This window comes from Myxine glutinosa, chromosome 2 (genome assembly GCF_964187855.1).
Source record: "Myxine glutinosa chromosome 2, kmMyxGlut1.1, whole genome shotgun sequence".
NCBI classification, from domain to species: domain Eukaryota; kingdom Metazoa; phylum Chordata; class Myxini; order Myxiniformes; family Myxinidae; genus Myxine; species Myxine glutinosa.
In genome coordinates this window covers 173,660,379-173,673,265 of record NC_136262.1, presented here as the reverse complement: position 1 = coordinate 173,673,265, position 12,887 = coordinate 173,660,379, and the positions used below count along the sequence as shown (strand labels likewise).

The 12,887-nt window shown below is 46.8% G+C and overlaps 1 protein-coding gene across 12 annotated transcripts in view; it reads right to left on the bottom strand.

Moving 5' to 3' along the window:
• Window positions 1–12,887, bottom strand: part of ADD1 (adducin 1) — a 195,658-nt gene that overhangs the window by 121,457 nt on the left and 61,314 nt on the right. For all 12 annotated transcript variants that reach the window (XM_068106758.2, XM_068106756.2, XM_078771945.1 and 9 more), the window contains one exon: window positions 11,332–11,488. In XM_068106758.2, the coding sequence (XP_067962859.2) occupies window positions 11,332–11,488 (157 nt within the window). The remainder of the gene's footprint in view (window positions 1–11,331; window positions 11,489–12,887) is intronic.

Sequence of the window (12,887 nt, the reverse complement as noted above, 5' to 3'; positions counted from 1 at the left end):
TCCAACCACAGTACTGAAACTGCTCTCCTCAAAATCACCAACGACCTTCTCCTCTCCTCTGACGCTGGCAACCTCAACATTCTCGTCCTCCTCGACCTCAGCGCCGCCTTTGACACCATCGATCACACCATCCTCCTCACCCGACTTGAATCCACCTTTAACGTTACCGGCACTGCCCTCTCTTGGATTAAATCATACCTCTCTGACAGACGCCAGTTCATCTCCATAAATAACTGCAAATCCCCCACTGCTCCCCTCCCCCAAGGTGTCCCCCAAGGTTCAGTTCTTGGCCCCCTCCTCTTCATCCTTTACCTGTCCCCCCTCGGTCACTTAATCCGCCGTCATGGTCTCCAATTCCACTGCTTCGCCGATGACATCCAGCTTTTCATCTCCACCAAGTCCGTCTCCAACGACACCCACTCTATCCTGACAAACTGCATCACTGAAATAAAATCCTGGCTTCAAATCAACTTCCTCAAGCTTAACTGTGATAAATCTGAAATAATCATCATTGGCCCAAAAACGCTCACCAAATCCACCCATACCTTTGCCCTCAACATCGACGGTATCCCAGTATCCACCTCCCCTCACATCCGGAATCTTGGCGTCATCTTTGACCAAACCCTTTCCCTCGACAAATACACTAAACAGATCACAAAGACAGCCTTCTTTCACCTGAAAAACATTGCCCGTCTCCGCTCATCCCTCTCCTCCATGGCTGCAGAAACCCTCATCAACGCCTTCATCACCTCCCGTCTGGACTACTGCAATAGCCTCCTCTATGGTTCACCCTCAAAAATCACCAATAAACTCCAATACATTCAGAACTCCGCTGCCCGTCTACTCACCCATTCCCGGACCCGTGACCACATCACCCCCGTCCTTTACAAGCTTCACTGGCTCCCCATCCCCCAGAGAATCCAGTACAAAATCCTCCTCTTGACATACAAAGCCCTCCATAACGTGGCCCCATCCTACCTGGCTGACCTCCTCTCCAGACACACTCCCACCCGCAACCTCCGCTCTGCTGGTACCAACCTCCTGACCCCCCTCCATCCGGACCAAATTCAGATCCTGGGGGGACAGGGCCTTCTCCATCGCTGCTCCCACCCTCTGGAACTCACTACCTCACACTATCAGAGACTCCTCCTCACTCACCACATTCAAAACATCACTAAAGACCCACCTGTTCAACACTGCATTCAACATTCAACCCACAGCATTTAACCCCTGACTATCTCTTCTCCTTCTCCCTCCTTTTGCTTTAAATATTTCCCTATTGATTCTTGTCTTTTTGCAATTGTTGTTTTCATGTATTGTTATGCATTATGTTTTCCACTCTGTCAAAGCGCCTTTGGGCTTCTGGAAAAGCGCTATACAAAATAAATGAATTATTATTATTATATTGTCGTTGCTGCCAACGCGACTCATGGCGACATAAAGCTGTCCATGGCTGAAGAAATCTGTCTTTAGGTAGATGCCTACCTTTTCTAATGTCTGACCTTGAGCCTTGTTACTGGTCATTGCAAAGCAGAGTCAGACAGAGAATTGTTTTCGCTGCATCTGGAAGGGGAACAGGTTTTCGGATGGAATGATTGGAATCCTCGGTATGAAGATCTTGTTTCCAGCATGAGGCCCAGTAGCTAGTGTCGCATCGATGAGATTCGGCATCAGGTTGTCCACGATGTAACGACTCCCATTGCAGTGGCCATTTTTAGCGTCAAAGTTTCGCAGCAGCATGATCGGAGCTCCCTTCTTGAGGCAGAGTTTGTGAGGAGGCATTGCTGATGCACATATCGAGTTAAGGAATTCTACTGGATATTGGTGTCTGTTCTCTACTTCCATAATCTTGTCGCTGCTCAAGTAGACAGATTCCTTCCCAGGGTATTGCCGCAGTACGATCGCATTCACTTTATCAACCGCCTCATTCGTAGGACAGAGGATGGTTCGGCTGCAAAGCCAGTTCCTGTCAAGCTGTCAAAGCCAGATGTATTTCATTGTGATGTTTGTGCAGCGACGGGCAGTGTGTACAAAGGGTAAGGACTTAATCAACGCGAGCTGATGACTTGCGCTTACTGGGAATTCCACATTCGTGGGACACTGTCTCAAGCCCCAGTCCCCATCACGGATGGGGCTCAACGGTTTACCCGAGCCTGACAGCGAAGGGCAAGGTACACGCTGGCCCGTCCAGTGTAGCGCGCATGCGGCCCCGGACATCGAAAGGCATCGAAGGGCATTAAACATTAAACGTTCATTAAAGGATTACGAAACGAAAAACATTACGAAATTTCGTTCACACCGTCACGTCAAACACTACCGTGAACACATACATCGTCACAATGAGAACATCATCACAATGAACATTATGCGAACGCGAATGTTATGCGGGAGTCCAAACCTGAGAATGCTGGAGACCAAAGCTGAAATTGGGAAAACTAAATAGCCTATTTTACTCCCAGGGGTCCCAGGTTTACCCACCCAAAATATCTTTGCGATCGGTTCAGCAGTTTTTACGGTACCTTCAAACAGACAAGCTGACATTTGGTGAATTATAGTAAAATGTGTTAATTAAGGTGGTGCAATAGCCAGTGGGTAAATGGTGGTAAACTTCGGGAATTAATTTTTTTTATATGACCGTTACAATTGAATTTCATACTTTGAGCACCTTCCCCCATGAAAGGTTCATAAACTCTAGTTATTATTATGAAATCGTTTTGCATATTTAGTTGTAAGAATGTAAATTACGTTCACAGTCAGAGTGAAATGAATAAGAGATACAGCGAGCATGAAATTGGCAACCAATCCAAACCAGTGAGATCATCCTGATTTAACAGTGCTTGGACATGGGTGACCCAGTCCAAAGTCGCCAAGGACTTGCCAAAAGGACAAGGGGCATGTCTAGGCATGCCCAGAGGAAGTAGGGCAATGTAGTTGGACCTATGTTCAGGGTGCGGTATCAACTGATTGGTCACAATGACCAAAGACAAAGTGTGGCTGCATGATTGGTCATTTGGAGGCAAAGGGATGTGCTTCGTTAAAATTTTAAAGTGCAAAAACAGAGAGCTCAAGCAGTCATCCTTGGGGATCACTCTCGCTGGGATACCATACCAGCCCATCTTCACTCACACTTGCTCCCGTTGTCTTGTCTCGAGGAGCGAGCACATTCAGCAGATATTTCACACGAGTTCATCATTTTGTTATTGTCGATGGGCCTTTCCGATCTTGTAGACAGGCCTTTCAAACTCAGTGAGCAACAAGCAAACACAGCAAAGGTCCTTCATTTGAAGCGTGCTGCATCCACAAAAAAATTCGCAATCCTGATGGTCACACTCAATGCTATTCATGGCCTCTGGAATACCACAGATCTCTTGTTTGGGAAAATCCCGATGTCTAATTGCTTCCAAACAACAGAGGCTATTGCCACTTATGACCCGATACATTGTCGGTTATTGTCAAATGAGTCTTTAGTTCGCCTCGTTTCTCCATGGTACTGCGCCAACTCGATCATACATGACCTTAACTTTGACCTCTATCATTTGCCTTTCAAATTCACCCATTGTGAAAATCGAAGGTGACTGCTTCTGTTGTGCAATTACACCATCAAGGCTTTCACTGACAGTTTGATTTATTGCAGGTCTGAATGAGGAACCTACTTTATGAATGTGTTTCTTCATTAAAACATTTCCTAGAATGAAACAAAATACTTGGGAGCTGCTTCCAGATTAATTATGGAAAAGCAGTTTATTCATGAAGACAAGCATTGTTCTACTTGTGGCCGACAAGAACAACTAGAGGGAATCAATACGATCCTGATATAGATATTCTAACCGTCATGGAAAGCCAGAATCCAACGTTTCAGGCATCACACCTTAGGCTGGTGTTACATATTTATGTGAATGTATGTGAATTACCATTCAGGTCTTTGCTTATCCATGTGTAATAGATTAAGGGTTGTTGTGGTTGGAGGGTCAGGAGCCCTTCTGAAAAATATCCGGAAACGGAAGTGACCGGAAACGGAAGAGAAAAGACGAGGAAGAAAAAGCGACGATTCTTCTTCCTCGCCCCGGTCGGACGAAAGGTGGGATCGACCTTGCGCTGCGTGAAAAAGCGGCGTTCCGAAGCCCGTCTGGCTAGAGGAGTTACCGGGACGTGTACCGACCCGGTGGAGACGTCGAGTTGACGGGGGGGCCGTGCATCGACCCCGCGTCTGGCACCGTTCGCGGCACCGTCTAAAAAGACGCGTACGAGTCGCACGTTGGGGCCTACCACGCCTGGCAAGCGGCGTGGGACTTTTGGCTTGCTTTACCGCACCCGCTTCGCGTAGCCACGAGAGGCTGCAGCCGCGGGGCCTGGTACGATACCGGCCCGGTGGAGACGTCCACCCGGGGTTCGTTCAACCGCCCGAGTGCGGCGACGCCGACCAGCATCTCGGTCAGGAGGGACCCAGAGACATTGTGAGGGGCAGAGACCAAAAGGGGGGCGTGAGTACCGAAGTGGACCCCCATATATAAGATGGCCATCTTAATCATATAGGGAATTGATTGTGGATTGTGAAGTGTTGATGGTTGTTTGTTGTCGATTGCTCGGGGAAAATCTCCGTGGTGGTATCATTGAAATTGTATGGTCATTGAAATATATTCTTGAACATCAGTTCTCTTGGGTGGAATTCATAGGGATTGCGTTGCGAAAGCGCATATATATAATACTACTTTCTGGCGAAGGTCCTCTCACGGTCCGGGGGTCACCGAGACCAGGTAGTCACCGAGGGGACCACGTAACAGAATTGGGGGCTCGTCCGGGATCTAAAAGTGTAGTTGTATAAAATAATAAAATAATATTTTTATTAATTAAAATTTATTAATTAAGTATTAATTGGTAAATTTTGGGGGAAATTGGGGTAAAGTCTTGGGTGAAGGTTAACAGGTGTTAACGATAGTCACCATGGCGTTTGTGGCACAGAACTTTGCGGTAACACCGAGTGAGGCACAGTTCCGAGCGTTACTAAAGTCGGACCTCTTGAAATTGGCCAAACATTTTAACTTGGAGGTCCGAACTAATTTGAGGAAGGCAGAGTTGCAGGCCACGGTGATACAATCTATGGTGGGATTAGGAACATGGGACGAGTTAGCCTGGGAGTGGCTACCCGAGGAACCAGAAGACGTGGAGCTCCGGAAACTGGAGTTGCAATTACGGAGCCAGGAACGGATCAAAGAAGAAGAAAGGAAAGCAGAAAAGGAAAGAGCAGAAGAAGAAAGGAAAGCAGAAAAGGAAAGAGCAGAAGAAGAAAGGAAAGCAGAAAAGGAAAGAGCAGAAGAAGAAAGGAAAGCAGAAGAGAGGAGGGAAGAGAAACAAGCAGAGGAAAGGAGAGTGGAACGAGAACTCCAGGAAAGGTTAAAAGAAGAAGAAAGGAAAGCAGAAAAGGAAAGAGCAGAAGAAGAAAGGAAAGCAGAAAAGGAAAGAGCAGAAGAAGAAAGGAAAGCAGAAAAGGAAAGAGCAGAAGAAGAAAGGAAAGCAGAAAAGGAAAGAGCAGAAGAAGAAAGGAAAGCAGAAGAGAGGAGAGAAGAGAAACAAGCAGAGGAAAGGAGAGTGGAACGAGAACTCCAGGAAAGGTTAGAAGGGAGAAAAGCAGGGGAGGTGGGGAACAGCAGGTGCGGAGAACGACAATACATGGCGGCGGCCTCGAGAGGATGAGGGGGACAACGCGGATACCCCACCTGTTCGAAGTCAGAGGGCTGCGGGCCCAAGACCAACTTATTTTTCAGGGGGCCCGAGGCAGACCACGAGTTTTTCCTCCGGGCCTACTTGCGCGTTTTGCAAGAAACCTGGACACTTGATGTCCAGTTGTTACCTCATGAAAAGGGACAACCCAGAGCGGAGTCCGACTATTACCACTCCGAATGCGATGGCTAGCGTAAGAAATCGCCATCAAAAGGGTTACCAACCATTTATTTCAGAGGGGTTTGTGTCACGGGATGGAGCCTCGACTAACCGGAAACCGGTTAGGATATTGAGGGACACAGGGGCACATCAATCTTTAATGCTTGAAGGCATTTTGCCATGGTCCGAGGAGACGGCAACGGGGGATAGTGTTCGTTTACAGGGGATCGGGGGCGGTGTTAGTGCTCCCCTTCATGTCATCCATTTGGAGTCCGATTTGGTGTCAGGACCGGTCACCGTCGGTTTACAAGCCACGCTTCCTGTAGAGGGTGTATCTGTGGTTATCGGGAATGATTTGGCCGGGGGTCAAGTTTATGGTAACCTGAGGGTTGGTCAAGAGCCCAGCAGGGAAAATAACACCACACCAGCTCGGGATGGCGACAAAAGTGCCAAGTTATTTGTAGGGGGACTGAACTTCAAAACAGAGGAAGAAGTTCTGACCTCTGTCTTCAACAGATATGGGCCGCTGGTGGACGTGCGGTTGGTAAGAGACTGGGAAACGCAACAGTCCAGAGGGTTCGGCTTTGTCACGTTTGCCAGCACAAAAGACGCCAGAGAGGCAGAGAAGAATTGGAATGGCAAGGATTTGGAGGGTCGGACCATAACAGTAGGGAAGGCATTTCGTAGGCGTCGAGAGGTCTACAGGAGAGGACAACTGGGCGGTAGTTTTGGTGGTGGCCGCAATCAATATTATTATGGAGGCTCCCTGAGTTACGGCAGCTCCCGAAGGAAGGATTGGCAAAGTAGTGGCCGAGAAGGAGACCGCTATTCATGGGACTACAGGGACAAGGGGTCCCACCATAATTATTAGGGAAGTCCTGAGAAGTTGAAGCACTGAATGCGGCGGAGCCGCCGAGCCAAGATTCCTACACGGATTAACCGTGAACGCCGTTCCTAAAGGCGTCCATGTAGGGAACTTTCATGCACGGACTAACCGTGAACTCCACGTTCCTCAAGGCGCCCATGTAGAGAACTTTCCTGCACGGACTAACCGTGAACTCCACGTTCCTAAAGGCATCCATGTAGTGAATACTCGGCTTGGCCTCCCGGAAAAAGTGCTATCGAGTTGCTTAACTTTGGATCTTTGATCAACCCCTTAACCTTCATTCACAAGAAACTGACGGTCAAAGTCAGAGGGTCATGAGATGGAGTTTGACTTGGCAGGGACAATGTCGTTGCTGGTGTTTAGTCCAGAGGGAGTAATCTGGAGGGGTTGTGGGGAAATTTTGGTTGCTTTATATTTAAGTGATAACTGTGCCCGGGGGGAACTGATAATGTGGGGGGGTTGAGTTATCTGGTTTGTTTCTCCAAATTGGCCGGCAAAGAAAGTTTTCGCTGGGTTCAAACTTTCTTTCTTGAAGGGGGGGAGTGTTACATATTTATGTGAATGTATGTGAATTACCATTCAGGTCTTTGCTTATCCATGTGTAATAGATTAAGAGTTGTTGTGGTTGGAGGGTCAGGAGCCCTTCTGAAAAATATCCGGAAACGGAAGTGACCGGAAACGGAAGAGAAAAGACGAGGAAGAAAAAGCGATGATTCTTCTTCCTCGCCCCGGTCGGACGAAAGGTGGGATCGACCTTGCGCTGCGTGAAAAAGCGGCGTTCCGAAGCCCGTCTGGCTAGAGGAGTTACCGGGACGTGTACCGACCCGGTGGAGACGTCGAGTTGACGGGGGGCCCGTGCATCGACCCCGCGTCTGGCACCGTTCGCGGCACCGTCTAAAAAGACGCGTACGAGTCGCACGTTGGGGCCTACCACGCCTGGCAAGCGGCGTGGGGCTTTTGGCTTGCTTTACCGCACCCGCTTCGCATAGCCATGAGAGGCTGCAGCCGCGGGGCCTGGTACGATACCGGCCCGGTGGAGACGTCCACCCGGGGTTCGTTCAACCGCCCGAGTGCGGCGACGCCGACCAGCATCTCGGTCAGGAGGGACCCAGAGACATTGTGAGGGGCAGAGACCAAAAGGGGGGCGTGAGTACCGAAGTGGACCCCCATACATAAGATGGCCATCTTAATCATATAGGGAATTGATTGTGGATTGTGAAGTGTTGATGGTTGTTTGTTGTCGATTGCTCGGGGAAAATCTCCGTGGTGGTATCATTGAAATTGTATGGTCATTGAAATATATTCTTGAACATCAGTTCTCTTGGGTGGAATTCATAGGGATTGCGTTGCGAAAGCGCATATATATAATACTACTTTCTGGCGAAGGTCCTCTCACGGTCCGGGGGTCACCGAGACCAGGTAGTCACCGAGGGGACCACGTAACACTGGTTAAAATTTTTTTCCTGTTTATCATCACTTTTTTTCAAAAAAGTGGGTAGGGAGGGAGGGTTTTTTTTTTGGTTTTTTTTTTCAGAGTGAAATTTTAATGGATTATTCAACGCACAATATGTTTTTTTCTTAAATATACTTGATCGGACATATATGATGAATCATGTTATGATTTCTAAACTAGTAAACCTTCCTATGTATGCATCGATACGATTCAAATAAAAAAATTAAGAAACCTATGTCACATTGAGTTATGTTTACTTTTAATATTTGCCGATACATATAACAATGGTCGACCAAAACTTCGGCTTTTAAGAATAATGTACGGTTGCCATACATGTATCTATCAGCAGCTATTGCCATAGCATTCATACATATTTGACTACAATTCCTCGCCACGAAATGTCACTTCACGGTACCGATACATGCATATTGAGCAGTTTGGCAGACATGGAAGAGGACATCAGCAGCTACTGCTATTATAGCACTCATAGATGTATCTATCTATCAGCAGCTAGTGACTAGAGTTCCACATTCGCATTTATCCACCTATCTATCAGCAGCTACTGCTATTATAGCACTCATACATGTTGAGTAGAGTTCAACACCGAGAATGTTGGTTGCCGTTTATTCATGTATCTATCATCACCTACTACTACATGTAGTGTAGCGCTCGTTTAATTTTTGACTAGAAATCCACAGCAATAATGATCACGTAAGGCTCTCCCGTTTGCCGATGATATTTGGCTTCTCCTTCAGAATACCAACTACTTCTTGAACTTCCGAGTGGGCCTCTTCTCGACAGTACGACTCTTACTGCAGGTACTGCATATAGGATATGACTCATCTGTGGTACCTCAGCTCCTCAACACAGGGAACGGATTTTACTGACTTCGCGAGCAAAAAAAAAAAGAAAAAGATTTTTTAGGGGCGGACGACTTTTATGGGGCGGGCGGCGATGATAAACAGGAATTTTTTTTTAACCAGCCTTAGTAAGAGCATAAAAGAAGACATGACAGGGGTGAAAGTTGATAGAGGGTGTGAGTGGTCACAGGTGCATGCGTCGGAGCTACATTAGGGTCTTGGGACCACCATACAAGTTGGAGATCATTGAGTTGCTGGAAACGCCTTTCCTTTCATCAACACAAGCACTTCGATCTCAGGAACCAAAATAATTGTTAAAGTTGACTGCATCTCTGTGAATGTCATCCAATGAATCACATGCAATCTCTGAAAGGTTTATATTTGTGAGACTGTTTGATCTCTTCCGTGAACACTTGCTCGATGCACAAAGAGCACAAATGTCTAAGCCTGTTGCTTGACATTTCAATCTTCCCAGATATTTGTTGTCACATAGCAATCTTCGGTACTTTTTTTTTATTCCAGCACTATGGATAGTGGAAAACGTAAAGAACAATCCCAATCTTCACGACTGGCACGTTGGTCCCACACGAGAGTTTAAAGAGTGTTCTTCATTCACCTAGACATCCATCACTGACAACTTTACAACGATTTTTTTCCCCCATTTCGTTTTAAATGGCACATCTCGTCCCCAGTTTCCAATTCTCTCTTCTCTTCCCTTTTTCTCCCCCATGTCCTCGCTTCTTTTTAAAGTGGTTTTAGTCTAGTTATTGCAAAGTCCATTTTCTTTCAACCCTCCTCCTCCCCTTTTTAAAGTTATCGTTTACTCCCCAATTGCTTGCCCTTTCCTCCCAGTCCCCTCAACTCTTAGCTCCTATAAACCCTGACCCTCACTTTCATGAGGTGTCAAAATGAGTCATTACCACCCCCATGTGTACCCTGATACCCGAGGTAGCTCTGACATATGCACCTCAGACTCACGACCATGCTAAATCAAACTTTGACCATAACCCTTGTCATTTTGCTCAGATGAAGCGAGTCAATGCCCGAAACGTCTCCTTTTACCTCTTTGGATTTGGGTGAGTACTGGCCAGAAGGGGAACATATTCAGTAGCATATTACGTTAGTGTGGTCAGTGTGTTCACATAGGTTAGAACATAGTTTTTATAAGCAGGAACCCGTTAGAATGAAGTTCTGTTATTACGTATGCTAGGAGGGGGGTAGAGTTGACAGACATCAGGTCAGAAAGCGCATCCGTACGTGTACTCTCTGTGAACAAGGCGAGGCCACCAGGTAAGGTAAGGAGTGATTTTGGATGTGTCGGCAGTTCGTGTTTGAGCCGATAAACCCCTCTCGAGGCCCGAAAACTGGGTACAAGGCGTCCGGCATGATCCCCCGGGGTGTGCTGACATTGGTGTACCGCAAGGCATCAATTTCACTCTGACTGTTGGTGTCCATCATTTTGTATCAAGTGCTTTCCCTTTCACCGTATCGCAAAGCGTATTTCTTTCCCTTTATGGTAGCCACTGTGTGCCTTTTCAATAAAATGTTATTCCATAAGCACGGGTGTCAGGTGGATACCCGCTATTGCCATCCTCGTGTGCACAAACTATTTTGACCCGGCTTTGTGAAAATCACTGGGGGAGATATAAAGTGGTTAAGCAAATTTGTTTTTCGAGACCGGCAGGAATTGTATTCTGACCAGAGGACAAGCAGAAACCATACTAGCTGTCCGGCATGATCCCCTTTGATTTTGGCCATTCGACAAGCACATCGCTTTGGCGTGACTGGACAGCTTTAGCAGAGAGTTAACTCGACAATATAGATATATTACATATACATATACAAACCAGACTCACATAGAATATAAAAATAGGACCACTGGTCCTGAAGCTCACCTGGATTAGGAGCAAAAGTCACTCAAACATCAAACCTCCTGCAGACACCCTTAGACCCTGATATTTTTATGCTGTGAACAAACTTTGGCACATCACGAGCAATGAAGGTTGTGGCCAAGTTTCATCAAAATGGTGTGTTTGGTTCAAGCGATAATGACTAAAGTGTTTTCGACTCACTCACTCACTGACCTACAGACACCGCTCAATCGCATAAGCTCACCGGACTAAAGTCCAGGTGAGCTAATAATACGAGTAGTAATAAGGTGGAGAATGATAGCTGCATACAAGAAACAACAAAGCACATGTACTTTCATACAATTATGGAAGTGCCAGATGATGTAGACCTTAAAATTGTCATACCCATATTGAGGCCAGTGATGCCACCAGGAGAAACCAGATGCTGTGCAGGTGACATGAGCATGTAATCAGCGATCTGTTGCAGGGCCAATAACCCAGAAGCATCGCGTCCCTTCTGCATCTGCTCATCAATCAATGACTCGAGCTCCTCTCGGAAAGCCTGTGGGTGAAACATAAATATCAATGGTATGTTGAACGCACCACACACTGCAAATATTTTGGCCTTGTTCAACCTGCATTCTTTCTTTTTTATACACAGATTGTGGAAGAGCGAGGACACAGAACAGATCAAGACACAATGTAGCAAAGGGAACAGCAGGAGAAAGGGGAAATACCAACAGCAGGGCGAAGGGAGAAAGTCGACAGAGACAGACAAAGAAGGGATGCAGGTAACGACGATAGGGGAAAACACAAGGGGTGGACAAAATGGATACATAAGCAAATTTTTGAGAGGGGTGGGCATGGTTTAATGGGTGCAGAAAAGATCATTGTTTTCGATGGGGGATGACTTGAGATGGTGGTGAACAGCTGTCTTGAAGGCTGGGAGTGAAGAACGAGATCGAAGAGTGTGGAAGTTGGTTCCATAGGCAGGAAAAAGAGGAATAAATGAGTGGAGGTGAGCAGTGGTTCTGGATTTAGGCAGTATCACGAGGAGGGGGTTGTTGGTGGACCCATATGTGGGAAAACAAGCATACCTGGGGGGATGAAGTACGGAGAGGCCAGAGGATGCAAGACCAGAAATGAGGCGGAAGAAGACAGAGACCACCGACCTGTCTGTGATGGCTAAGCGATAGGCCCATAAACTCAGCTTTATCGCGAGATTTTTCAATAATCTTGAAGGCCTTGGTTTTTACGTCGTCAAGTTGAGCAAGATTTGGGGCAGGGGAGCCAGCCCAGAGTGGAGAGCAGTACTCAATCTACAGATGACACCCTTGTAGGTGGATAGGAGTTCAGGTGTGCCAAGTAAGGACTTTGTATGATGTAGGATGCCCTGGTGGCGGCTGGCTTTGGAGGTCGACTTCGAAATGTAGTTTGCCCTTTATACAAGATTATTTGTAATACTGGATACCACCAGGTGGTGCTATACAATACACAATTACGTAGAGAGAATTGGGGTCAACCTCCAACACAACTTCCCAACTTAGCCCATGAATCGCAATCCTTCACCAAAGCGTGGGTGGATAATTCGAGGTCTGGGGGCACTCAGTTCCACCTTCTAAAACCCAAATTATGGAGATAACCAACATACACACACTGAGGAACAACCATTTTCTTTCTTGAAAGTCCTTGTAGTGTCCATATTGTTTATCCTGTGTACTCTGCCCCAGCCCTCTCCCTTCCACAGATCTCCTGATGTCCCTGTTCTCTAAGGTTGTTGTGCTTCCCTCTCTCTATTACATGTTCAATGTGTTAGCTCTTACACGAGCCTCGACTTGGTATACAAAACACACACACACACACACACACACACACACACACACACACACACACACACACACACACACACACACACACACACCTAACTTAACGAGGCAGCAGGGCACAGTTCTGAGTCCAAT